Source organism: Crotalus tigris, unplaced genomic scaffold, assembly GCF_016545835.1.
Source record: "Crotalus tigris isolate CLP2741 ecotype Arizona unplaced genomic scaffold, ASM1654583v1 scf7180000023829.5930981, whole genome shotgun sequence".
NCBI lineage: Eukaryota > Metazoa > Chordata > Lepidosauria > Squamata > Viperidae > Crotalus > Crotalus tigris.
In genome coordinates this window covers 1,107,528-1,132,329 of record NW_024100213.1, presented here as the reverse complement: position 1 = coordinate 1,132,329, position 24,802 = coordinate 1,107,528, and the positions used below count along the sequence as shown (strand labels likewise).

At 43.1% G+C, this 24,802-nt stretch overlaps 1 protein-coding gene across 5 annotated transcripts in view; it reads left to right on the top strand.

Annotated features, from left to right (window-relative positions):
- Positions 1–24,802, top strand: part of MCF2L2 (MCF.2 cell line derived transforming sequence-like 2) — a 210,876-nt gene that overhangs the window by 132,659 nt on the left and 53,415 nt on the right. For all 5 annotated transcript variants that reach the window (XM_039321823.1, XM_039321824.1, XM_039321827.1 and 2 more), the window contains exons 16-17: positions 22,652–22,718; positions 23,707–23,822. In XM_039321823.1, the coding sequence (XP_039177757.1) occupies positions 22,652–22,718; positions 23,707–23,822 (183 nt within the window). The remainder of the gene's footprint in view (positions 1–22,651; positions 22,719–23,706; positions 23,823–24,802) is intronic.

The following is a 24,802-nucleotide window of genomic DNA, read 5'->3' as shown; positions in this document are numbered from 1 at the left end:
CTAAAATTTCTCTACATCCTTGAAAACTTTGGTACCAAGACATTGTGCTAAATCGGTGTGCTAAATTGGTTTTTGGCTATATGTATTCTGTGTATTCCAGATCTTTGTAGTTTTTGTCTAAACATTTGGTGGTAGTGTTCAGTTGCTAAGTCGTATCCAACTCTTTGTGGCCCCGTGGACCATAGCATACCAGCCCTCCCCCCACTGTCTCCCTGAATCTGACCAAACTCATGCCCCACTGTGTCAATGACACTAACCGTCTCATCCTCTGCCATCCCCTTCTCCTTTTGCCTTTCATCTTTCCCGACATCACTAAAACCGTCATAAATAAAAGTTGCCAAGCATTTGACTTTTGATCACATAATCATAGGGATGCTAAATGAATTGTTATAAGTCGAGGATTACCTGTACTAGTTGGGCTACAAATAAATTATGGCCTTCCGGCGGTTATTCAAATTAGGGCAGCCCCAGAGTTATTGCATATTAAATTTTACTGAACTAATGAACTTGAGCAATATGTTACATTGGTAGAGATGCGCTGTCTGAGTTTAAATAACTCTTTGAAAAGAAATATTTTTACATTGGGGCACCATTTATTTGAAACCTACTCCTGCTCAGCTCTCCCAAGAATTAATATGCTTTCCCCTTTTTCTCTTTCAATGCATGGTCTGTTCTCATATTTTAAAATATTAATAGGAAAGGAGAAAAAAGAACAGTGCTATGTTTTTGCCTTTGAGACAGATATACAATATAAAACCAAGAGCCTAGTGCAGTGCTTCTCAACGTTTGTGTGACGGTGACCCCCGTCACACAAACGTGCCGCGCATGCGCGGCGCAAATGCGCGGCGTCGCCCCCCAAGGGGGAAAAATGGCGGATCGCCTTGTTTGGCGACCCCCGAGAAATGGTCGATCGACCCCAAATGGGGTCGCGACCCATAGGTTGAGAACCGCTGGCCTAGTGGGAATATACTGTTCATTTTAATGTTTAATGTTTATTCTCTGTTTTTCTTCTTGAACCCTCCTGCTTTCTTTCCATCGAAGTTAATTGCCCAGTAATCAAGAATTTTGGGGAAAACCCAAAACACTGAAATAACTCTTGGCATTATATTTTAACAGATTAGCTTTGCTGCCTCAAAGGAGCAATACAAATTTACCTGAGCATTTAAAATACTACGGTAAACTGTATCATAGGGTTTCTCCCCATATGCACAGGTAGTCCTTGACTTATGACCACAATTGAGCCCAGAATTTCTATTGTTAAATGTGAGAAGTTTTATATCAAAATATATTTTACTTTTTATACTGTTTCCATCTTCCTTTAAAATATTAACAAAATCCACAATGGTCTGAGAATCAGTGTCTCCCCTAGATAATTGACAGTCAAGCCGAAAATAAATTAATCAAGTAAAAATAGTAACTGGGAAAATCCCTTGCTCAAACTTCCTCAGACCCCCAAATAAGTTACCCAGAGCTAATCCACTATCAAAGGTCTGGAAACACAGTTAATTAAATTAGGTCTCCCAGAGGAACTGCATGTTCACGAGAATAAACCCACATACGCACACATATACTCCTCAAGTGTCACCCAAGAATAAACACAGATATATACTCACACATGATCCTCAAGTGTCACTCTAGGCCTAGAATCAGCACGTAGAGACTTCAAGGTCCCCCTATAAAAAAATTGCTGCTGTACCCCATTTCTCAGCAGCCTGCCCTTAAAAGCAAACTGTTTTGCTTTTAGGAATAAATATTTCATCTTTCCTCACAGCTGTCTGGATCTTATTTTTATTCTTGTGCAATCCCAGCTTGAGCTGGAACCCCAAATTATTCTTCAGACATAAATGAGATAGTTGTTATGTGAACGTTGCCCCATTTTATGACCTTTCTCGGCACAGTTATTAAGTGAATCACTGCCTCTGTTAAATTAGTAGCACGGTTATTAAGTGAATCTGGCTTCCCCATTGATTTTGCTTGTCAGAAGGTCACAAAACCGACTCTGGGACACTGCAACCATCATAAATATGAGTCAGTCATCAAGTGCCTGAATTTTGATCATGGGGATTCTGTAATGGTCGCAAGTGTGAAAAATGATCATAAGTCACTTTTTTCAATTCCAATTGTAATGGTCACTAAATGAATTTTTGTAAGGTAATTGTTGTTATCAACTTATGACAACAACTGAGCCCAACATTTCTGTTGTTAGGTGAGACATTTTTTAAGTGAGTTTGCTAGAGTTTTTAAGTGAATCACTGTAGGTATTAAATTAGTAACACAGTTGTTAAATGACCTTGCTGGTCAGAAGGTTGTAAAAGGTGATCAGATGATCCCTGGACACTGCAATCGTCATAAATATGAGTCAGTTGCCAAGCGTCTGAGTTTTGATCATGTGACCATAGGGACGCTGAAATGGTCATAAGTGTAAAAACTGGTCATAAGTCACTTTTTTCAGTCCATTGTAATGGTCACTAAATGAATTGTTGTAAGTCGAGGACTACCTGTGTACTCAGACATGCAGCAGAAAATTTTATGGGCATCCATGGTGGGAATAGCAAGGACATTTTGTATACCACAGTGAGGGAACGCCCCTGCTGCCTTGGCCCTGGCCTAGGCCAGCCGGGAGCCAATGTACAATTTTGTGGTGGCTATCTATGCTGAATTGCATTCAGTCTTAGTTCACAAGGCCGTCTGGAAACAGCGAGGAACCAGCCCCTGCCGCATCAGCCTCACCCCCTGGGTGCATGCTGGGGAGGTGTCACCTTTTGTGAGGAATGAAGAAATGCACCATCACCTGGAAGTGGCAGCAAATGTCCCTTGCCTACTTCACATATCCGGCTTGATGGGCTTTGCCCTGGTCCCACCCCTTTCTGCCAGAGACCCTCAGATCTGTCCCACTCCTGCCCATGCCCCCACAGGCACCCTTGACGCGAATGATGTAGAGCTGGCCACGCCCACCCAGTAGGCTGCACCCACCCTGGCCACACCCACCCAGCCCCCCAAGAGCAACCGCAATGCTGATGCAGCCCTCAATGAAATTGAGTTTGACACCCCTGGTCTAGCATCATTGGAAAGCATCAGATGTGTGCTAGATCCTGTTTTCCTGTTTCCTTCTGCAGGTGTTGTAAAAAGGCTACTAGTCTTTTTATAACTAATCTGGTTAAAGGTGTTGTTGAACGGAGCCTACATGTTACAGGGAGATGAGTGGGCCTCTGAATAATGACAAGAGTGATGTTTTTGTCTCCTGCCTGTGAGCGCCGGGGAACATCTGGCTGGCCGCTGTGAAAAACTAAAGTAACCTGTGGTCTGATCCTCCAGGACTATTATATGGGTAGTCCTTGATTTATGTCCACAGTTGTGCCCAAAATTATTTGCCAAGCAAGACAAGATGTTAAGTGCGTTTTGCCCCATTTTACAACCTTTCTTGCCACAGTTGTTAAGTGAATCGTTGCAGTTGTTAAGTTAGTAATATGGTTGTAAAATGAATCTGGCTCCCTCTTTGACTTTGCTTGTCAGAAGGTCGCAAAAGGGGATCACATGGCGACCCCAGGACATTGCATCCATCATAAATATGAACCAATGGCCAAGCATCCGAATTTCGATCACGTGACCATGGGGATGCTGTAACAGTTGTAAGTGTGGAAAAACGGTCATCAGTAACCTTTTTCAGTGCCGATGTAACTTTGAATGATTGCTAAACAACCTGTTGTAAGTCAAGGACTACCTCAATGCATCTTACCGGTCATGTCTGTTTTTTGTTGTTGTTGTTTTGAAGTGTAATCACATTAGCTTCCTCCTACCCATTTTGCTTAAATAGCTGCTACCTGTCAAGAGGTTTGGTACATTTGTTTGTTATAAGAAAGAGATAGAAGAGAGATGGAGGTCAATAGCAACTCCTATTTTGATATAGTCATTTGGGGCAATAACAGGCACGGCTGCAAGGGATAATTGGTGAAGTAATGGGAAATGATGTAATTGCTGCTGTTATCACCGTTGGTAGGTCTGTTTTTATTGGGTTTTTTGCTTCCACGTTGGGCTGTTCAGTAACTTTTAGCTTTTCTGTGTAATATCTTTATTACATTCCAACATCAAACCTTAAAATACAAATGTTGAAAGGAAATGTCTTCATCATGGTTCAGTCCAAGCTGGGAATAAACATGGCGACTGCTTTAGAAAGAAGGTTGCAGTTTATTGAAGAGGAGAGCCAGCTCTGGCCGAAAAGAGAGGAAAAGGGCTGAGCACATGTAGGGAGTGGGTTTTTATACCCTCTGGAGCCTTTTGTTTTGAGTTGCTTCCTGTTCCTGTGGAATGAACTTTGACCTGAGTCTTAATGTGCTTTTCTGGTATTCTGATGGTGATGGGTTAATCCTATTATGACCAAAGGTCATATCCTGCTTCCCTGGGACTGGGGCTGATGACTCTTAGAGTTTGGATGGGGTATGTAGATTTTAGGTCTTTGTCTTCTTAATCTCCTAGCTCCCTGGATTTACATCTGCATCTCTATAGAGCTGGTTTCTGGGAATTTAAGTCCATGACGAGGTTGCCTACCCCTGGAATAGGTGTTCCTCAGCCTGGCCATTAGTTGTCTGTTACTGTTCTGTATTTTGGTCAGTGGTCACAAGCTCATTTTTGGCTACCAGTGAACGTTCATTTAGCTTAGGGGTCTTCAAACCTGGCCCTTTTATGACTTGTGGACTTCAACTCTGAACTATAGATCAGGTTGTCCAACCTTGGCAACTTTAAGACTTGAGGACTTCAACTCTCAGAAATGAGAGTTGGCTAAGAAATTCTGGGAGTTGAAGTTCACAAGTCATAAAAGGGCCAAGTTTAAGACCCCTGATCTAGCTCCTTCTCTGCTGTTGGCATGTTCTACAAAAGGATTCTGTTTCACTCTGTTGTCTAATGTTCCTAGTAATAGTAGCTTTCTGCGTACAACTAGATAATCAATCCAGACAGAAATGGAGCGTGGAAAGGAAGCTGTTTATAGGACGCTGCTTTAAAAATAGAAAAGATTTTTAAAGCATAACAAGAGTTGTTGATTGGTAATGCTTTTCTTCCATCTTGATAGGTTCAGTTTGCAATCCAAGAGTCACTGGAACAATTCCCAACCCAGAAGTGAACGGTCAGAGTTATCAGTTGTGTTAGAATTGATATGCAGAGAACTGATACACATGGTTTCATCTACAGCAGGGGTGTCCAACATTGACAACTTTAAGACCTGTGGACTTCAATTCCCAGAATTTCTCAGCCAACTCTCATTTCTGAGAGTTGAAATCCTCAAGTCTCAAAGTTGCCAAGGTTGGACAACCTGATCTATAGTTCAGAGCACACAATCTATATTAGCCATCGAAGATCAGGAGGTGGAGCAGTGAAGTATTGCCAGAACCAGGCGAGGTTCAGGACTTCTAGAGAGGGAAGGCCCCAAACATGGTTACATACAGTAAGTTCCAGGATGTACATGCTGTCAGCTGGAGATTTAAATACTGGAAGCTTCTGGCATCTATTCAAGTACATCTAGAGAAGGTCAAGATTAGCAAAACCATTTGGTTACTTGGAAACAATGATCTGTTCCTGAGTAGTCTTATTAGTTCCAAGTAGGCCACTACTTTTGATATGCTCTTCAAAAAATCTAGTGCTTTTCTCTTTCTCTGTCCTTTTGACTTCTTGTAGGTTGGCTGCTCAAATCTCAATATCCACATTAGGCTCGATGAGTGTAGAGCAGTGGTTCTCAACCTTTTATACCGGCGACCCTGGTCATAAGCACGCGCCGCGCATGCGCAGCGGCACCCCCTGCGTGGTGCGCATGTGTGGCACCACCCCTGCCTGCCCCATGCGCGGCCCCCACGCGCGGCGGTGGCCCGTCCACCCCATGTGCGCCCTATGCGTAGCGACACCCCCATGCGTGCCCTATGTGCAGTGGTGCCCGTATGCATGGCGCGCATGCATGGTGCGCATGCGCGGCACAGCGTGCATGCGTGGTGCTGCCCCCTGCGCCGGCTGAGGAAAAAAAATGGCGGGCAAAATGGCGGATCGCGTTGTTTGGCGACCCCAGTGAAATGGTCGTTCGACCCCAAATGGGGTCGCGACCCACAGGTTGAGAACCGCTGGTGTAGAGCAAACTATGGCCCCTTTACAATCTGTGGACTTCAACTCCCAGAATTCCTGGAAAGGGACCATAGTTGTCCAGCCCTGGTGTTGATAAGGTTCAATAGGGAGTTTGGTTCTGCCATGATTTGTTCTTAAGACCTGCTGCTTCCCCAAGGAGGAGATTGCCTGTTCCCTGCCCTCCTTTTTCAGATGTAGATCCAGATGGTGGCTTAGAGGGCCATTCAAGTCAACTTTAACTATTAAACAGGCAATCTTCGTAATCCTGTTTGTAAGAACTGTCAGAAGTAAGTTTTCATCCTGGTTCATCCAAGTCGGGGATAAATAAGCAACATGGCGACTGCTTTGGGAAGAAGGTTACAGTTTATTGAAGAAGCAGAAAGATGGTCCTTGCAAGAAAGAGCAGAGGAGAGGAAAGAGGAGTTGAGCACATGGGCAGTAGGTTTTTATACCCCCTCTAGCCTTGTTTGGAATAGTTTCCTGTTCCTGTGGCATGAACTTTGAGGCTATTTCTGAGTGTTTGTCTATATCTGTGGTTTAATCCTATTATCATATCCTGCTTCCCAGGTGATGGGGCTCATGACTCCTAGAGTTTGGGTGGGGCATGCAGATTTTCTCTTTGTCTTCTTGATTGCTCTGGCTTCAACTTTCTGATAGTTTTACATCTGCACTTGTATGGGGCTAGCTCTTGCTTGGGGCAGAGAGATAGATTTGGGGCCAGGTTTGGTTTTAAAAAAATCCTTTTGAGGAAAAATATATTTTTCTGCCCTTTTAATATTTCCTTCTCTGGGCTAACTTCCCTCAGAACACAAGAGCAGAATTCAGGAAGCAAGGCAGAGGCTGGATTTTTAACAAAGCAGTTCATATTATAAAATCAAGGAATTTTTTCCCTGTTTTTTTTTTTTTTAAGATAAACCCTTTTTCGGCAAGACTTGCTACTCTTGAACCTTAAGCAAGTTCTATCTGACTTTTCCACTTTGGTTTATTAGTCTTTGATTCTCTTTCCTGCCCATCAGAAAGAAGGAGAAATAAAGAAAGAAAAGACAATTTTCTGTGCAATCAGACAAAAGCTTTGCTACCTATAGGCAGTCCTTGACTTATGATCGCCATTGAGCCCAGAATTTATGTTGCTAAGCGAGACAGTTGTTAAGTGAGTTTTGCCCCATTTTATGGCCTTTCTTGGCACAGCTGTTAAGTGAATCACTGAAGTTATTAAGTGAGTAACACGGCTGTCCAGTGCATCTTACTTCTCCATTGACTTTGCTTATCCGAAGATCATATGACCCTGGGACACTGCAACTGTCATAAATATGAGCCAGTGGCCAAGCATCCAAATTCTGATAATGTGGCCACAGAATGCTGCAATGGTCATAAGTGTGAAAAATGGTCGTAAGTATTTTTTCAGAGCTGTTGTAATTTCAAACAGTCATTAAACAAATGTTTGTAAGTCAAGGACTACCAATATCTTTTTGGTAGGTTTGTGTGCTGGGAAAAAGCACAGGAGCAGGGCTGATAACAAGGATGTCTAGATGCAACACCCCTACGCATACACACATACACCCCTAATGATTGGGATCGTTCCTCTTTAAGGGAATGTATTCCTCAGGTTCCATAAAACAAGCATCTCTGCTTTCTTTTCTCAGTATTTAGAGCAGTGGTTCTCAACCTGTGGGTCGGGACCCCATTTGGGGTCGAACGACCATTTCACGGGGGTCGCCAAACAACGCAGTCCACCATTTTTCCCCCCCTTTTCCTTAGCTGTGCTACTCCCTTTTATTCTATTGGCTTTTGAAAGCCAATAGAATAGACTCTCTTGAATAGAGTCTAATTCTATTGGCTTTCAAAAGCCAATAGGAATTATCCAGGCTGTCTCTGCCCTGCTGAACCCGCCAAAAGCCCCATTCTGCAAACGGTGCTGCACCAGTTGAGTAGTCCTCGACTTACGACCGGTTGGGGGTCACAGCATTAAAAAGCTTGAGAACCACTGATTTAGAGGATTGTGCTCTTTCAAAACAGAGCCAGAAATACTTGCCTTACCAAGGCAATGTTGCAAAGCTTAGTTGGATGTTTGTGTAATAATTCTGAAGTTGAAACTCTTTTTTAAAATTGTTATTTACAGTGCACCTGGCTCACCACAACCTCAAGCACTCAGATACAATCTCTTTAAGGAATGCTGCAGTTATCTGATGCTTTCCACAACTAAGGGAAGGTAGAAGTCAAAGATTGATAGCAAAGTTACTCACCCTGAGTAGGAGACATACTGTAGTGAGTTCACGGTAACGAGCAGACTTTATAGTGAAGACTGAGAAAAAGAAAGTGGTGCTTGCAAGTCTTTTGGGGATTCTTGTGTATCATTCTGGCTAAAATTTATTATAAGTGGCCCCATTTCTCCCTAGCAATAAGGAAGCTATGGGACTTAGCTTGTGAGATGTAAGTTGGAGAAGAGGGCCATAAATGTCAGTCCTCTGCCAGGAATCTCAGTTTACATAAAAAATGTAATTTTTGTTGCAAAAATCCTGGTTAATCTAGGGGAATATGATTTCGCCTGGAAGTCAATGGTTGCTTGGGGTCTACCAGATGAGAAAGCATTTTCTATAGGATGGCCAAAATCTAAACCAAGTTTTTCCCACGTTGGCTACTTTAAGAGATGTGGAGTCCAACTCCCAGAATTCCCCAGCCTGTGAGTTAAAGTCCACATTTCTTAAAGTTGCCAAGGTGGGAAAATCCTGGCTAGTCTCAATGAAGTCCAGATTGCCTTACTTCACCCTTCCCCAACTGTGTTCTTGTCAGCCCTTCAAAGTAGAAAACAGAAAATTAGAAATCAAGTTAGGAAAGAAACTTCACTAAAATACTATTTTACTTTTTTCTTTCCTCTTTCTTACCTCAAAGAGAGTCAAGGTAGACTCACTTTAAGTTTCTAATACTTTTTTTTTTCTTTTCCAAGGCTTAATTCATGTTTTGCTAAGGGTCACATTCCTTCTCCAGAATCATCATTTATGATGATGATGACATCAGTGACATCGACAGTTCTCCAGATTTATCATAGTACAAGTCAGTGGTGGATTCAGCCGGTTCGGACCACTTTGGCAGAACTGATGGCTAATTTTTTGTTGCCCAGAATGGACTTCCAGAAGCGGCATCCACACAGAGAACCGGTTGTTCACATATTTGAATCCCACCACTGGTACAAGTTCCCAGAATTCCTAAACTTTATGGCCTATTTCTAGACAGGAATTTGGGGAGCAAAGATCTGATATTCTGGAAGGCATTATTTGGATATATGAGGTTGTTGTTGTTGTTATTAGTTGTGAAGTCGTGTCCAACCCATTGCGACCCCATGGACAACATTCGTCCAGGCCTTCCTGTCCTCTACCATCTTCTGGAGTCCATTGAAGCTCACTGCTTCAGTGACTCCGTCCAGCTACCTCATTTTCTGTCATCCCCTTCTTCTATTGCCCTCCATCTTTCCCAGCATTAGGCTCTTCTCCAGTGAGTCCTTCCTTCTCATTAGGTGGCCAAAGTACTTGAGTTTCAACTTCAGGATCTGGCCTTTTAAAGAGCAGTCGGGGTTGATCTCCTCTATAGGACTGACTGGTATGATCGCCTTGCAGTCCAGGGGACTCGCAGGAGTCTTTTCCAGCATCATAATTCAGAGGCCTCAATTCTTTGGCGCTCAGCCTTTCTTATGGTCCAACTTTCACAGCCATACATTGCAACTGGGAAAACCATGGCCTGGACTATACGTACTTTTGATGGCAGGGTGATCTCTCTGCTTTTTAGCATGCTGTCTAGATTTGCCATAGCTTTCCTCCCCAGAAACAAGCGTCTTTTAATTTCTTGGCTGCAGTCCGCATCTACGGTGATCTTGGAGCCCAGGAAGATAAAATCTGTCACTACCTCCGTTTCTTCCCCATCTATTTGCCAGGAATTAAGAGGGCCGGATGCCATGATCTTGGTTTTCTTAATGTTGAGTTTCAAGCCGACTTTTGCTCTCTATATATGAGTTAGATTAAGGTAGATCAAAAATGGATGGAATATATGAGTCAGTGGTTTTAGGGGTTCTATGCCTATGTCTATCTCTTTCTCTGTCCATCATCTCTCTATATATATCTATATATATCTATCATCTGTCTGTCTGTCTGTCTGTCTGTCTGTCTATCTATCTATCTATTTATCTAATCTGTCCAATTTTTAAAGCTGCTCTACTCAACCAATTCTTGGTTTTAAGTGGCTTGTACATACCAGTAATATTATGAGTTATTCCTTTGCAATAGGTATGGACATTCAGCAACAAAACTGTCCAGCCTTTTATTGCAAAATAAGAATGTTAAGTTTCTATTACGTCAGTGCACCTTTTTTTAAACAGAAAAACCAAACTTCTCTAATGTAATTAATAAAGGAAACGTGATGCAAGCTCACAGGGGCACTGCCACAGGCCTCATGTTCCCTGGAAACTATTTTGCTTTTAAATATGGCTTCCTTTCCCTCCCCCCCCCTTATTTTGGATACCTTCAAGTAAATTTTGTCTCCCAACCTAGAGAAAATCCTTGTAGTTTTCTTGGCAAGATTTCAGAAGTTGTTATTCTATTCTATTCTATTCTATTCTATTCTATTCTATTCTATTCTATTCTATTCTATTCTATTCTATTCTATTCTATTCTATTCTATTCTATTTCATTCCATTCCATTCTATTCTATTCTATTCTATTCTATTCTATTCTATTCCATTCCATTCCATTCCATTCCATTCTATTCTATTCCATTCCATTCCATTCCATTCCATTCCATTCTTTTTTCTTAATAGGGCTGAGAGAGAGGGGCTGGCCAAAGGTCACCTAGATAGGTTCAAGCTTAAAATTGTGATTAGAACTCATAATCACATGAGCTCTAGCCTGGTGCCTACACCAAACAGGATCTTCCTGCCATTGCCAACGCCCTGCTAAATCAGCTTCTATACTTACAGCATTGAAAATGGGACAATCAAGTGGTTAAGCAATATTAGGTAAAAACCCATGAAGAGTCTAACTGAAATCTGCCCTCAACTATCTAAAAGTGACTTCAGGTCACTAATTTCTCAACCCAACTTAGTCACAGTTTATTCTTAGTGGACATCAAATTGGGAAAGAGAGTTCCTGGAGAGAAAGCAGAACATAAATTTGCTGAAAGGCCTCCTAATTTTCTAAATCATTCAGGGATTTATTCAAAGTGTTTCACTACCACACCTATATACTAATCTTCACTGGGTTTTCCCCCTATAATTTGCTGTTCTAATGCTTTTATTGAAGAAATTATAAAGTCAGCAGGGATACCAGACAACTTGTTCCTGTCTTTGCCCAATTTGGAAGTTTTCTGATCCGGCCAATCTTCTATAAGGCTGTCCTATCTTCTTAAAGTCTCCATTTGTTGTCTTCAGTCTTGGATGTTCTCCAGAACGTGTTATGTGACATAGCCTTCACTTGTAGATTTGGGATAAATTCCGAAGATTTAGTAACGTTGATTGTGACATGAAACTGTTCATTTGATCAGATGCAAGATGAAGTCATTCTGATGAAACAACATTTGATGCCCCAAAGAAGGATATTCTACCCATAAGTTGTCAATAGCATCAAGATACCATGATTTTTGAAGTTAGGTTTCAGGTGGTAGAGTTTGAGTAAGTGGACCAATTTATTGAACCACAGCCCCCTCATCCCTTATAGTTCCACTCTTGATTTTTGCTGATCTTGGCTAAGTAAAAACTAGCAGGGAAAAATAAACACTTTATTATCTTAGGAAACACTGCTAGATGTCTTAAACATGGTCTTCTTTGAAAAGTAATAGTAAAAGCTTCCCCTGTCTATTTGTGTCTGATACTAGAAGGCGGGGCTTATCTCCATTTCCTAGCCGCGGGAGCCAGTGTTACTCAAAGACACTTATGTAGTCATGTGACCAGACAGAACGCTGTTACCTTCCCGTTGAAGTGACACCTATTTATCTACTCTCATTTGCATGCTTTCCAACTGTGAGGTTGGCAGGAGCTGGGGCAAAGAACGGGAGCTCGCTCCCTTGCGCAGCACTCGAGTCTGGAACACAGGCTGTCAGCTTTCCAGCTGACAAGCTCAGCATCTTTAGCCACTGAGCATCCCATCCCTCCTTTGAAAAGTACCCCAAGAGAAATGAAAATTCTACCCTAGGCACTAAGATCAGCCTGATTTTGCCCCAAGGATTGTTAAAAGCAGGCGCTGGACAACTCTGGAAAAGAAAATGTGAAAAAAGATCTTTTAAAAAAATTAGCCCTAACCCTTCCAATACTATCATTTCACCAACCAACAGCATTTGTAGAAGGATCAGAACATGAAGGATGGTAGTACAGCATTGTTGTTGAAGAACCTCCTCTTTTTTTTTTTTTTTGCACACACACGAATTTTGCGCATAGAAAAAGGTGTGTGTATGGGGAGGAATTCTACAATGGAAGCTCTGCCCCCATCTTGCAGATTTTGATTGCTCCCTGTAGACATCTGCATCTTCAGCCATGAATCTTGTGGCCCTGAGGAACTATAACATCTGTAGGACACAGGATACCCCTTTATGGATTACTGCCTTGTCGTGGCGAAGGGGCTTGCGTAACTCAATGAAGCTATAAGCTATGCCGTGCAGGGCCACCCAAGACGGACAGGTTATAGCAGAGAGTTCTGACAAAATGTGATCCACTGGAGAAGGAAATGGCAAACCACTCCAGTATCTTTGCCATGAAAACCCCATGGACAGTACTAAAAGGAAAAAAGATATGACGCTGGAAGATGAGCCCCTCAGGTCGGAAGGTGTCCAATATGCTACTGGGGAAGAGCAGAGGGCTAGTACTAGTAGCGCCAGAAAGAATGAAGCGACTGGGCCAAAGCCGAAAGGACGCTCAGCTGTGGATATATCTGGTGGTGAAAGGAAAGTCCGATGCTGTAAAGATTTTTTCTCCATAGGAACCTGGAATGTAAGATCCATGAATCAAGGCAAGCTAGACGTAGTCAAAAAAGAGATGACAAGACTGAACATCGACATCTTAGGAATCAGCGAACTAAAATGGACAGGAATGGGTGAATTTAACTCAGATGACCATCAGGTATACTACTGTGGGCAAGAATCCTTCAGAAGAAATGGAGTAGCCTTCATAGTCAATAAAAGAATAGGAAAAGCAATACTGGGATACAATCCCCAAAATGACAGAATGATCTCAATTCGAATCCAAGGCAAACCATTCAATATCACAGTAGTCCAAATCTATGCCCCAACCACTGGTGCTGAAGAGGATGAAATTGACCGGTTCTATGAAGCCCTACAGCACCTTATAGAATTAACACCAAAAAATGATGTCCTTATCATCATGGGGGATTGGAATGCTAAGGTAGGAAGCCAAAAGATAACCGGAATAACAGGCAAGTTTGGCCTTGGAGTACAAAATGAAGCAGGGCACAGGCTAATAGAATTTTGTCAAGAGAATACGATGGTCATAACAAACACTCTTTTCCAACAACCCAAGAGACGACTCTACACATGGACATCACCAGACGGTCAATATAGAAATCAGATTGACTATGTGCTCTGCAGCCAAAGATGGAGAAGCTCTATACAGTCAGTAAAAACAAGACCAGGAGCTGACTGTGGTTCAGATCATGAGCTTCTCGTTGCAAAATTTAGGCTTAAATTGAAAAAAGTAGGGAAAAGCACTAGGCCACTCAGGTATGAACTAAATCATATTCCTGATGAATATACAGTAGAGGTGACAAATAGATTTAAGGAATTGGATCTGATAGACAGAGTGCCTGAAGAACTATGGATGGAAGTTCGCAACATTGTACAAGAGGTAGCAACTAAAACCATCCCAAAGAAAAAGAAATGCAAGAAAGCAAAATGGCTGTCTGAGGAAGCTTTGCAAATAGCTGAGGAAAGAAGGGAAGCGAAAGGCAAAGGAGAAAGAGAAAGATACACCCAATTGAATGCAGAATTCCAGAGAGTAGCTAGAAGAGATAAGAATGCCTTCTTAAATGAACAGTGCAAAGAAATAGAAGAAAACAACAGAATAGGGAGGACCAGAGATCTCTTCAAGAAAATTGGAGATATGAAGGGAACGTTTCATGCAAAGATGGGCATGATAAAGGACCAAAATGGCAGAGACCTAACAGAGGCAGAAGAGATTAAGAAGAGATGGCAAAACTACACAGAAGAACTATACAAGAATGAGCTTAACATCCCAGATAACCACAATGAGATGGTCACTGACCTCGAACCAGACATCCTAGAATGTGAAGTGAAATGGGCCTTAGAAAATCTGAGCAACAACAAAGCTAGTGGAGGTGACAGTATTCCAGCTGAGCTATTCAAAATCTTAAAAGACGATGCAGTAAAAGTGCTACACTCAATTTGCCAGCAAATTTGGAAAACTCAACAGTGGCCACAGGATTGGAAAAGGTCAGTTTACATTCCAATTCCAAAGAAAGGCAATGCCAAAGAATGTTCAAACTATCGCACCATTGCACTCATTTCACATGCTAGTAAAGTTATGCTTAAAATCCTACAAGCTAGACTCCAGCAGTATGTGGATCGAGAACTACCAGAAGTACAGGCAGGATTTCGAAGAGGCAGAGGAACTAGAGATCAAATTGCCAACATACGCTGGATCATGGAGAAAGCTAGGGAGTTCCAGAAAAACATCTACTTCTGCTTCATTGACTATGCAAAAGCCTTTGATTGTGTGGATCACAACAAATTGTGGCAAGTTCTTAAAGAGATGGGAGTACCAGACCATCTCATTTGTCTCTTGAGAAACCTATATGCGGGTCAAGAAGCAACAGTGAGAACCGAACACGGAACCACTGATTGGTTCAAAATTGGAAAAGGAGTCCGGCAAGGCTGTATACTGTCGCCCTGCCTATTTAACTTATATGCAGAGCACATCATGAGAAAGGCAGGGCTAGATGAATCAAAAGTTGGAATTAAGATTGCCGGGAGAAATATCAACAACCTAAGATATGCAGATGATACCACTCTAATGGCAGAAAGTGAAGAGGAACTAAAGAGCCTCTTGATGCGGGTGAAGAAAGAGAGTGCAAAAGTTGGCTTGAAACTCAACATTAAGAAAACCAAAATCATGGCATCCGGCCCTCTCAATTCCTGGCAAATAGATGGGGAAGAAATGGAGGTAGTGACAGATTTTATTTTTCTGGGCTCCAAGATCACCTCAGATGGGGACTGCAGCCAAGAAATTAAAAGACGCTTGCTCCTGGGGAGGAAAGCTATGGCAAATCTAGACAACATTCTAAAAAGCAGAGACATCACCCTGCCAACAAAAGTGCGTATAGTCCAGGCCATGGTTTTCCCAGTTGCAATGTATGGCTGTGAAAGCTGGACCATAAGAAAGGCTGAGCGCAAAAGAATTGAGGCCTTTGAACTATGGTGCTGGAGAAGACTCCTGCGAGTCCCTTGGACTGCAAGGCGTTCAAACCGGTCAGTCCTAGAAGAGGTCAACCCCGACTGCTCTTTAGAAGGCCAGATCCTGAAGTTGAAACTCAAGTACTTTGGCCACCTAATGAGAAGGAAGGACTCACTGGAGAAGGGCCTAATGCTGGGAAAGATTGAGGGCAATAGAAGAAGGGGACGACAGAGAATGAGATGGCTGGATGGAGTCACTGAAGCAGTAGGTGTGAATTTGAATGGACTCCACAAGATGGTAGAGGACAGGAAGACCTGGAGGAACGTTGTCCATGGGGTCGCGATGGGTCGGACACGACTTCGCAAGTAACAACAACAACAACAACAGGACACAGGAAAGGCCTTCTAAGCCCGTGGTGGCGAACCTATGGCACGTGTGCCACAGGTAGCACGCAGAGCCTTCTCTGCGTGCTGTCGCCCCAGTCCTAGGCCTTCACCTGGGTTTTATAAAACCTTTTCACTTTAGGCCTCTGCCGCCGTGTGCAAACAAAAAAAAAGGTTTAATCCATCAATCAATTTCAACTTCTCATGGGAAAAAAAAAAGATCTCGCAAAGTCAGAATTGATTGATTGAACTTTTTAGTCCCACCCAGTCTGCCGTTACCACCGCAGCCATGCCCAACCAATGGGCCACGTGCACTCATTTGGCCACACCCACCCAATGGGCCACGCCCACCCGGCACCCGACGATACATAAGTGAGTTTTGGGTTGCAGTTTGGGCACCCGGTCTCTAAAAGGTTCGCCATCACTGTTCTAAGCTGTCCCCTTGGTGCTAACACTAGAGGTAATTCTCGACTTATAACAGTTCATTTAGCGACCATTTGAAGTTAACAACGGCACTGAAAAAAAGTGACTTATGACCGTTTTTCACTGAATTGTTGCAGCATCCTTATGGTCATGTGATCAAAATTCAGGCAAGTGACTCGTATTTACGATGGTTGCAATGCCCTGGGGTCATGTGATCACTTTTTGTGGCCTTCTGACAAGCAAAGTCAATGGGGAAGCCAGTTTCACTTAACGACCATGTTACTAACTTAATAACTGCAGCGATTGACTTAACAGCTGTGGCAAGAAAGGTCGTAAAATGGGGCAAAATTCACTTAACAACTGTCTCACTTAGCAACAGAAATTTTGTGCTCAGTTGCGGTCGTAAGTTGAGGACCACCTGAACCACATCAGATTCAGACCTCACTATTTTCAGATTTGCCACCTTAGTTGGAGTGCTGTTTTCATTTCATCCATTGGGGTGAATTTTTTGTACACTCCTTTGGCTGAATCTTTTGTCGTTATTGTAGCAAGTGTTTTGCAGAGGCTGGTGTTCCAGCTCACGTCGTTTTTCTGCCTTTGCTCAAAGCTATTTCCCTTAAGGCCTTGTTCTCTCAGACCGCACGTTTTGTAAGAGTCTCTTTATCTGTTTTGCAAATGTCTTAGTTTATTTTGCATTGAATTCTGCAAGTGAATGAAAAATTGCCTTTGGTGATTTCCTTGAGTTTTTTTTTCCCCCTTAAAAATAATATTTAATTTCATCTATTCTATTTATATTTTCCATCCAGCTTCTTGGCTAAAACAAAGGGACAAAGGTTTTCCTAATTTACAATATACCTCATGGGTCAATTTGTGTGCACCATGGAGGGAGGGGAGTGGGTCTGACCAGAACTGGGTGTAACCAGAATAAAATATTTTTTCTTAAAGCCCTTCAATTTTTTTTCCATTAGATGTTCCTACTAGATTCTCCTATTGCAGTGGTGGCGAACCTATGGCACGGATGCCAGAGGTGGCACTCAGAGCCCTCTCTGTGGGCACACGCACCATGCCCTGGAGATGGCAACTGTCCCTCTTCAACCAGCCGCCTACTAACTCGCTGAGGTCCCACGTGGCCGGATGCATCCTGGCATGGTTTCCCTCCCCCCCCCCGTCCCATCCCTCCTAGCCTCGCATGCTCTCCTTTTCCTGGGCATGACCCATTGCATCACCTCCTTAGCTGTCCACCGGCCATCCAGCTCAGAAGCAGCTTCTCTGAACTGCTGGTGGCGGGCTGCAGAGCCCCAGAGTGCACCAGTCAAGGGGCCGGCAAGCTGTGGACAGACACCGTCGGCCCCCATGCGCTCGCTGGCCTCTGTGTGCAGGGGCCGATGGTGTCAGGCAGCAGCTGCCTTGGCCCCTGCCTCGCCTTGCCTTTGTGACAATGGCACCCCACCCTGCCTCGCCTTGCTTCACCTCACCCCACAGGACGAGCCTCCTGCCCACCGCCCCACCTGCCAGAGACACCCAGGATCTCCCCCAACCCTGCCCAGTCTCCATAGGCGTCCCTCCCCACGAGCAACATTGAGATGACCATGACCACCTTAGCCACACCCACCCAGTCTACCATGACCACATCCACGCCTATCCAGTGGGCCACACCCACCTGGCATCTGGCGATAAATAAGTGGGTTTTGGGTTGCAGTTTGGGCACTTGGTCTCTAAAAGGTTCGCCATCACTGTCTTACTGCATCTACGGGTAGTCCTCGACTTACAATCTTTGTTTACTGACCATTCAAAGTTACAATGACACTGAAAAAAGTGGCTTACGAACATTTTTCACAGTTATGACTGTTGCAACACCCTCATGGTCACGTGATCAAAATTCGGACACTTGGCAACTGGTTCCTATTTATGACAGTTGCAGTGTCCTGGGGTCATGTGATCCCCTTTTGCGACCTTCTGACAAGCAAAGTCAATAGGGAAGCCAGATTCATTTTACAACTATGTTACTAACTTAACAACGGCAGTGATTCTCTTACCAGCTATGGCAAAAAAGGTTGTGAAATGTCACTTAAATGTCTCGCTTAGCAGCAGAAATTTTGGGCTCAATTATGGCTGTAAGTCAAAGACTACCTGTACTCATAAAGCCACTGAGTTTAATTTTAGATTTCCAATTATCAGCAGTTGAAGAAGGTGCTCTGAGGTCCATGCAAGATACACATAACCTCTGCAAATTAGGAAAGCGTTATTCACTTCTACCTCATACACCGTGTTTCCCTGAAAGTAAGACCTGATCTTACTTCCTTTTGGGCTCTGAAGTAAGCACTAGGATTTTCTTTTGGGGAGGGCTTACTTTTTGCCACTACTATGGTAGTAGGCCACGAGTTTGCAGGGGTGGGGCAGGGCCTATGCATGTGGTGGAGAAGCAACATGGCAAGAGCGTAGTGGCGGACCAGGTACGATATCGGGAAGGGCGGGGCGCATGCCCTTCCCATGCCAGGCCAGCCCCTGCAGCCCTAGGGCAGCTGTGCTGGGCAGCGGCGGGAAGGGCGCCAAGGTGGGGCCCACCAGGCTGGCCAAAGTGGCAGGTGGAGTGCCTGAGACTCAGGGAGGGAGGTTGGTGAAGCGGGCGGGCGGGCCACACTTCACCCAGGGCAAGCATAATGCATCCACACTCCACCCAGGGCAAGCACAATGCCTAACCCCAACTCTAACGGTCAAGGAAATCAAGTTTGACACCTTTGGTTTAATGGTGATTTAAATTAATGGCAGATTTTAAGGGGATACTGCAATACCGTACCATATTTTGCCCCCCCCAGACAAGATGAGTTCAAAAAGAATGAGCTATTTTGTTGAATTCAAGAAAGGGATCGTGGACGACTCTCAGGGCAAGAATCTTACAGCTTTCTCCAAAGAGAACAAGTTGGAGCAGGGGTTCTCAACCTTTTTAATGCCACGACCCCCAACCGGTCGTAAGTCGAGGACTACTCAACCAGTCGTAAGTCGAGGACTACTCAACCTGTGCAGCACCGTTTGCAGAATGGGACTTTTGGCAGGCTCAGCAGGGCAGAGACAGCCTGGACAATTCCTATTGGCTTTTGAAAGCCAATAGAATTAGACTCTATTCAAGAGAGTCTATTCTCTTGGCTTTCAAAAGCCAATAGAATAAAAGGGAGTAGCACAGCTAAGGAAAAGGGGGAAAAAATGGTGGACTGCATTGTTTGGCGACCCCCGTGAAATGGTTGTTCGACCCCAAATGGGGTCCCGACCCACAGATTTGAGAACCACTAAGTTGGATCTTCGTATGGTCCGTAAATGGTGAGCAGAGTACAATAAACACAGCCAACAGATGGACGAGGGAAATGCCAAGAAGCAAAAGTGTGGAGCAGGCAGGCAGCCATTATTTCTTGAACTTGAACACAACATCTGTGACTGGATTGCTGACAGGAGAGCAAAGGCTTTGGTTGTGCGCAAGGCTGACATTCAAGCATTTGCCATTGTACTGGCACCACAATTGGAAATAACCCCAGAATAATTCAAAGCATCACAACACTGGCTGGATGGCTTCCTTCAACAGTATGAACTTTCTCTAAGAAGATCAACAACACTGTTCAAGCTTCAGGATGCTGAACTTATTAAATGTACACTTTCATTCAAGTCCTTTGTTGATGGCATCGACTTTTCAAAGCACCAGCTGTCAAACATGATTGCCATGGATGAAACTGCAGTGTTTATGGGCCAAGCATCTCAAACAACAATTGATCAGAGGGGTGCCTCATCAATCTACATTCCCTCCACTGGTTACGAAAGTACACGTGTTACCTGCATTTTGGCAATTTGTCTCGATGGGTCAAAAGTCCCACCTCTAATCATTTCCAAGGGTAAGAGAGATAAAATTGAACGTGTTTCAGGCATTTATGTTCTTGAAACTGAAAAGCCTGGTGCACACAAGCAGTGATTAGGAAGTGGGTTGATTTAATGCTGCCACTTGCTTTGTGAGGTGGGCAAAGAGGCCTGCTAGTCTGGGATTCAGCCAGACTCACCGCACTAAAGACACGAAGAAGTTCCTTACAGAGAGAAGAATAGATCAAATAATGATTCCTGCAGGAATGACTGCCTATCTCCAGACTCTGGATATCACATCAACAAACCATTAAAGGACCACTTGCACAGGGAAATCGGTGACTACACTAAACACAGAATGGAGAGAAATAAGCGTGGGAACTTTGTGAAGTCTAGCCTGGCAGAGATCGTGACTTGGGTGAAGCATTCGTGAGACCAAATCACTGACAGTTGTGTTGCCAATGCACTATGAGCTGGCTACATGGACAAGAAGTGCTCATTTGGGGAGACTGCTATTGCTGGACATGAAAGATTGGGGCCAATGGTTCTACAGGAACTGGAGTCCCTAGAGGTGAAGGCCGGAAATTGGGGTTTGGTAGAAGTGTGAGTTGTGTGCTAATTGGTGAGTGTGATTTATGACAGCTCTTGTGGGGTGGGAATTGCAATTTGTTACTTTGTATCTGGGAGGAGAGAATCTCATTCTTGGGTTCAGCTATGTAAGTGCCAATACTTTGTTTTCTAAATAAAATGTTCTTTAAGGAAGAATTCTTACCTTGAAGTTCTTTTACTGGTTTCATCTTTCGGAACCATGACACTTTTATTTAAAACTTATTCTAAGAGATGACCAGGCAGAACCGAAAGGCGGGGTCAAGCAAGTCATCAGTTTGGAATCTTTACATAATCATAAGAGTTCTGAGCCCAGCCCCCCCATCCCATGAATTCTGTTGACTCTTATATAGCATCAATTTGCCTTGATAGTAGACCAGATTCTTGTGTATAAGTTGCATTTAATAAACATTTAGTACTTTGGACTCAACTACTGTTTACTTGCGCCTGACATATATTTCACTAAGGATTGAAGGAAATACATCTTATGCTGTGAAGAAAATGTATCAATTTTAAGGTTTCTAATAACTGAAAAGCAGTTAACGGAATATCCAGAAGTGATTAGAAAAGAAAATATGCAAATCCAGGATCCATAAAATGCCATATTTTGGGGTAAGATGGTTTTCCCTCATCTCTTAGAGCTCTAAATCCACCAGAGACTGCTAGTCTTCTTGTGAGGAGCGACTGTATGAAGCACTTGTGGGCAATCTCAAGTCCTCTCCTTGTCCAGAGGGGAATTGCAAAGAACCCAGTCCATTCATTTGCTCTTCATTTCACTGCAGTTGTCAGTTCTACTCTGTTTCTCTCAGCAAAGCCATCTTTGTTCTCCATTTGTTCCCCAAAAGTCCAATGGCTCTACTTTGTGAAATCTATCTGTAACGCAACATTTTGGATTGTGGTTTCTGTACAGCAATGTTTCTCAATTTTGCCAACTTTAAGATTCGTAGTCTACAATTCTCAGAATTCCCCCAATTAGTATTCTGGCTAGGGAATTCTGGGAATTAAAGTCCGTATATCTTAAAGTGGCTAAGGTTGAGAACACTGCTATACATGAAAGGAGAAAAAAAAATCAGTATATTGGCATTTTGTGTTCTGTGTATGTGGGCAGGGAGTATATGGACTGGATTTTTGCTTTCCAGCAAGTCATGTGAGAAAGAAAAATTATTGTTCCTTTGTTGCTTTAGAGACAGTTATTCACAAGTTGACCTACCATATGCAGTTGGAGATTGGTTATTGAATGTGATAAGAACAGTATATGATTAATGTGAAGGATGTATGAGAATAAATGGAATGCGAAGTGAAAATTTCAAAACTGAGCAAAGAGTAATACAAGGGGTATGGTGTTCCCAGGGTTGTGTAATGCATTTATGGGCAAAGCTACAAAAGAACTTGTGGGGAAGTTAAAGGTCTATCAAAATGGAACATTGTGTGCAGAAAATGTCATGGTTTAACTTGCAGTCAAGTCATATATATAACTATCTCTGCTGGGTGTAAAAGCAGTGAAGTCCAATCAAATAAGGTGAGGATCTCATTATGCCAAGGCCTTTGTTCAGCATCTAGGTTGCAGATTTTATAGCAAGTAATCCTCTTAGATTGTTCTTTGCTGGACGTGATAAATGCTTCTCTGTTCCAGTAGGCACTTCTCTTGCTGTGTGTGTAACCAGGCTATTCTTGCTGCATTGTGTTGTTCTGGACGGTCAGGTGCTTTGACCTCATCCTTACATGATTTCTTTACCATGATTTATGCATATTTAAGGTATAAACTGTAGCTTAGACACCACAGTGGCTGGTTTCTGCTACTCTACAACTGACCAAACTTCATTATGACTTTATTATCTCATTACAATACACCTTAACAAATATTATCCCCCCCCTTCTCTCTTTTTTCTTCTCACAGCCATATAATAAATGAATTGATAGAAACTGAACGTGCTTATGTTGAGGAACTTCAGAGCATAATCAAGGTACGTTCAGTGTCTTTCGAAACAGGAGCAATGAAGTTGAAATCAACAGCAGCAGAGAGATTTTTTGGCAGCTGCCTTCCTGTTCCTCAGAAGCTTCAGATAGATAGATAGATAGATAGATAGATAGATAGATAGATAGATAGATAGATAGATAGATAGATAGATAGATAGATAGATAGATAACCTTTATTGTCATTTTTTTAATGTGGGCACAATGATACACATTAAAAATGAAATTTAGTTGCTTGCTCTCAAAGTGTAGACATACATAACACACATTCCGTAGAACTGTCTTGATTTTATTGGTGAAAGTATGTGAACCTACATACGGTATTTGCTTTTTAAAAGCGGCACCTAATTGTTCATATGTTTATACTTTCATCTATCACATGATTCATTGCTTGGTGAGATTAACCTCCCAAACCACCCCAACATGGTTAGGACAAGCTCTGCTTCAGAATTGTAAAATAAACGTCTTAAGTAGATATATTTATTTATGGAATCAACGCTTCTGGTGGCCCAGGTTAAAAGGACTGAATTTTGGGAGTTGAAGCCCACCCGTCTAAAAATTGCTGACGTTAAGAAAGACTGACCTAGGCAATGTCTGGAATTCAAAGCCAGTAGGTTGATAGGGAATACATTATAAAAAATGAGAAAACCAGGCAAATTTGCTTATATTATGAAATGAGTACAGGTGGTGGAATTCATATCTTTGAGTTGCAAAATCTGGATTCCTTTGGTCCAGAATTTATCTACTTTGAGTTAAAACAGAAAGTCCAGGTTTAATATTTCTAAGCTATCTTAGAATGGAAAAGCTGACTGAAAGCGCAGGAAGATGGCATTTCTCTGCTTCTGATATTTTACTCGTTACTCAGTTTTGTTCTCTCAATGTTCTCTCTCTTTCTCTCTCTCTCTCTCTCTCTCTCTCTCTCTCTCTCTCTCTCTCTCTCTCTCTCTCTCTCTTTCTTTCTTTCTTTCTCTTAAATAGGGCTATGCCTCAGAAATGGACAACCCTGATTTAATTCACTTGATCCCAGCTGTAGTTTTGAACAAGAAAGAAGTTCTTTTTGGAAACCTCTCAGAAATCTATGAATTTCACAACAGGTTTGTGGTGGCACTCCAAAAGTAGATATAAAGCGTTTCTTTGAAGGAGATGTCATTTAGAGGCCATAAAACATCAGTCCTAAACCAACTACACTGACTGCAATCCATTGGCAGCAATAATTGGCTGCCTGCAATATTTTTAATATAAGGAAATAATATAGCTGAATATTTTAAATCTCACATGGGTTCTGCGTAACATCTACATATGGTCATTATGGCTTTCCAACTCTAGTTCTTAGGTTCCTTTCTGCAATCATATAGACACGAAGGGTCATCCGACAAAGCTTTTTGCATGGAAATAAATTTTGCCAGATGTATTTTGAGAGGTCCAGGCAACCCGTGTTTTCCTTTATAACTAAATCAAATATAAAATAATACATCATTTATAACCAGTGTGCACATACACGACTAACTTTCTGGGCCTGCCAATGCATGCTGGAGCGAGAATAACGCTAGCATTGCTGCCCTAGAGAACTTTACCTGTTGAAAAGAATATTTGTAGCTCAGGTGCACTGATGATGTTACCTAGTTTGGTAATAAAACATCTGCACGAAAACAACCAAGGACCCCACAGAACAGTGGTGGCGAACCTATGGCATGTGTGCCAGAGGTGGCACTCAGAGCCCTATCTGTGGGCACGCGCACCATGCCCTGGAGATGGCAAGCATCCCTCTTCAATCAGCCGCCCGCTAACTCGCCGAGGTGCCATGTGGCCGGATGCATCCTGGCACAGCTGGTTTCCCTCTCCTTCATCCCATCCCTCCTGGCCTTGCATGCTCTCCTTTTCCCTGGCACGACCCACTGCATCGCCTCCTCAGCTGTCGGCTATCTGTCCAACTCAGAGGTGGCTTCTCTGAACTGCTGATGGCAGGCTGCAGAGCCCCAGAGTGCGCTGGTCAAGGGGCCGGCAGGCTGTGGCTGCTGACGGACACTGTCAGCCCCCATGTGCTCACTGGCTTCTGTGTGCAGGGGCCGATGGT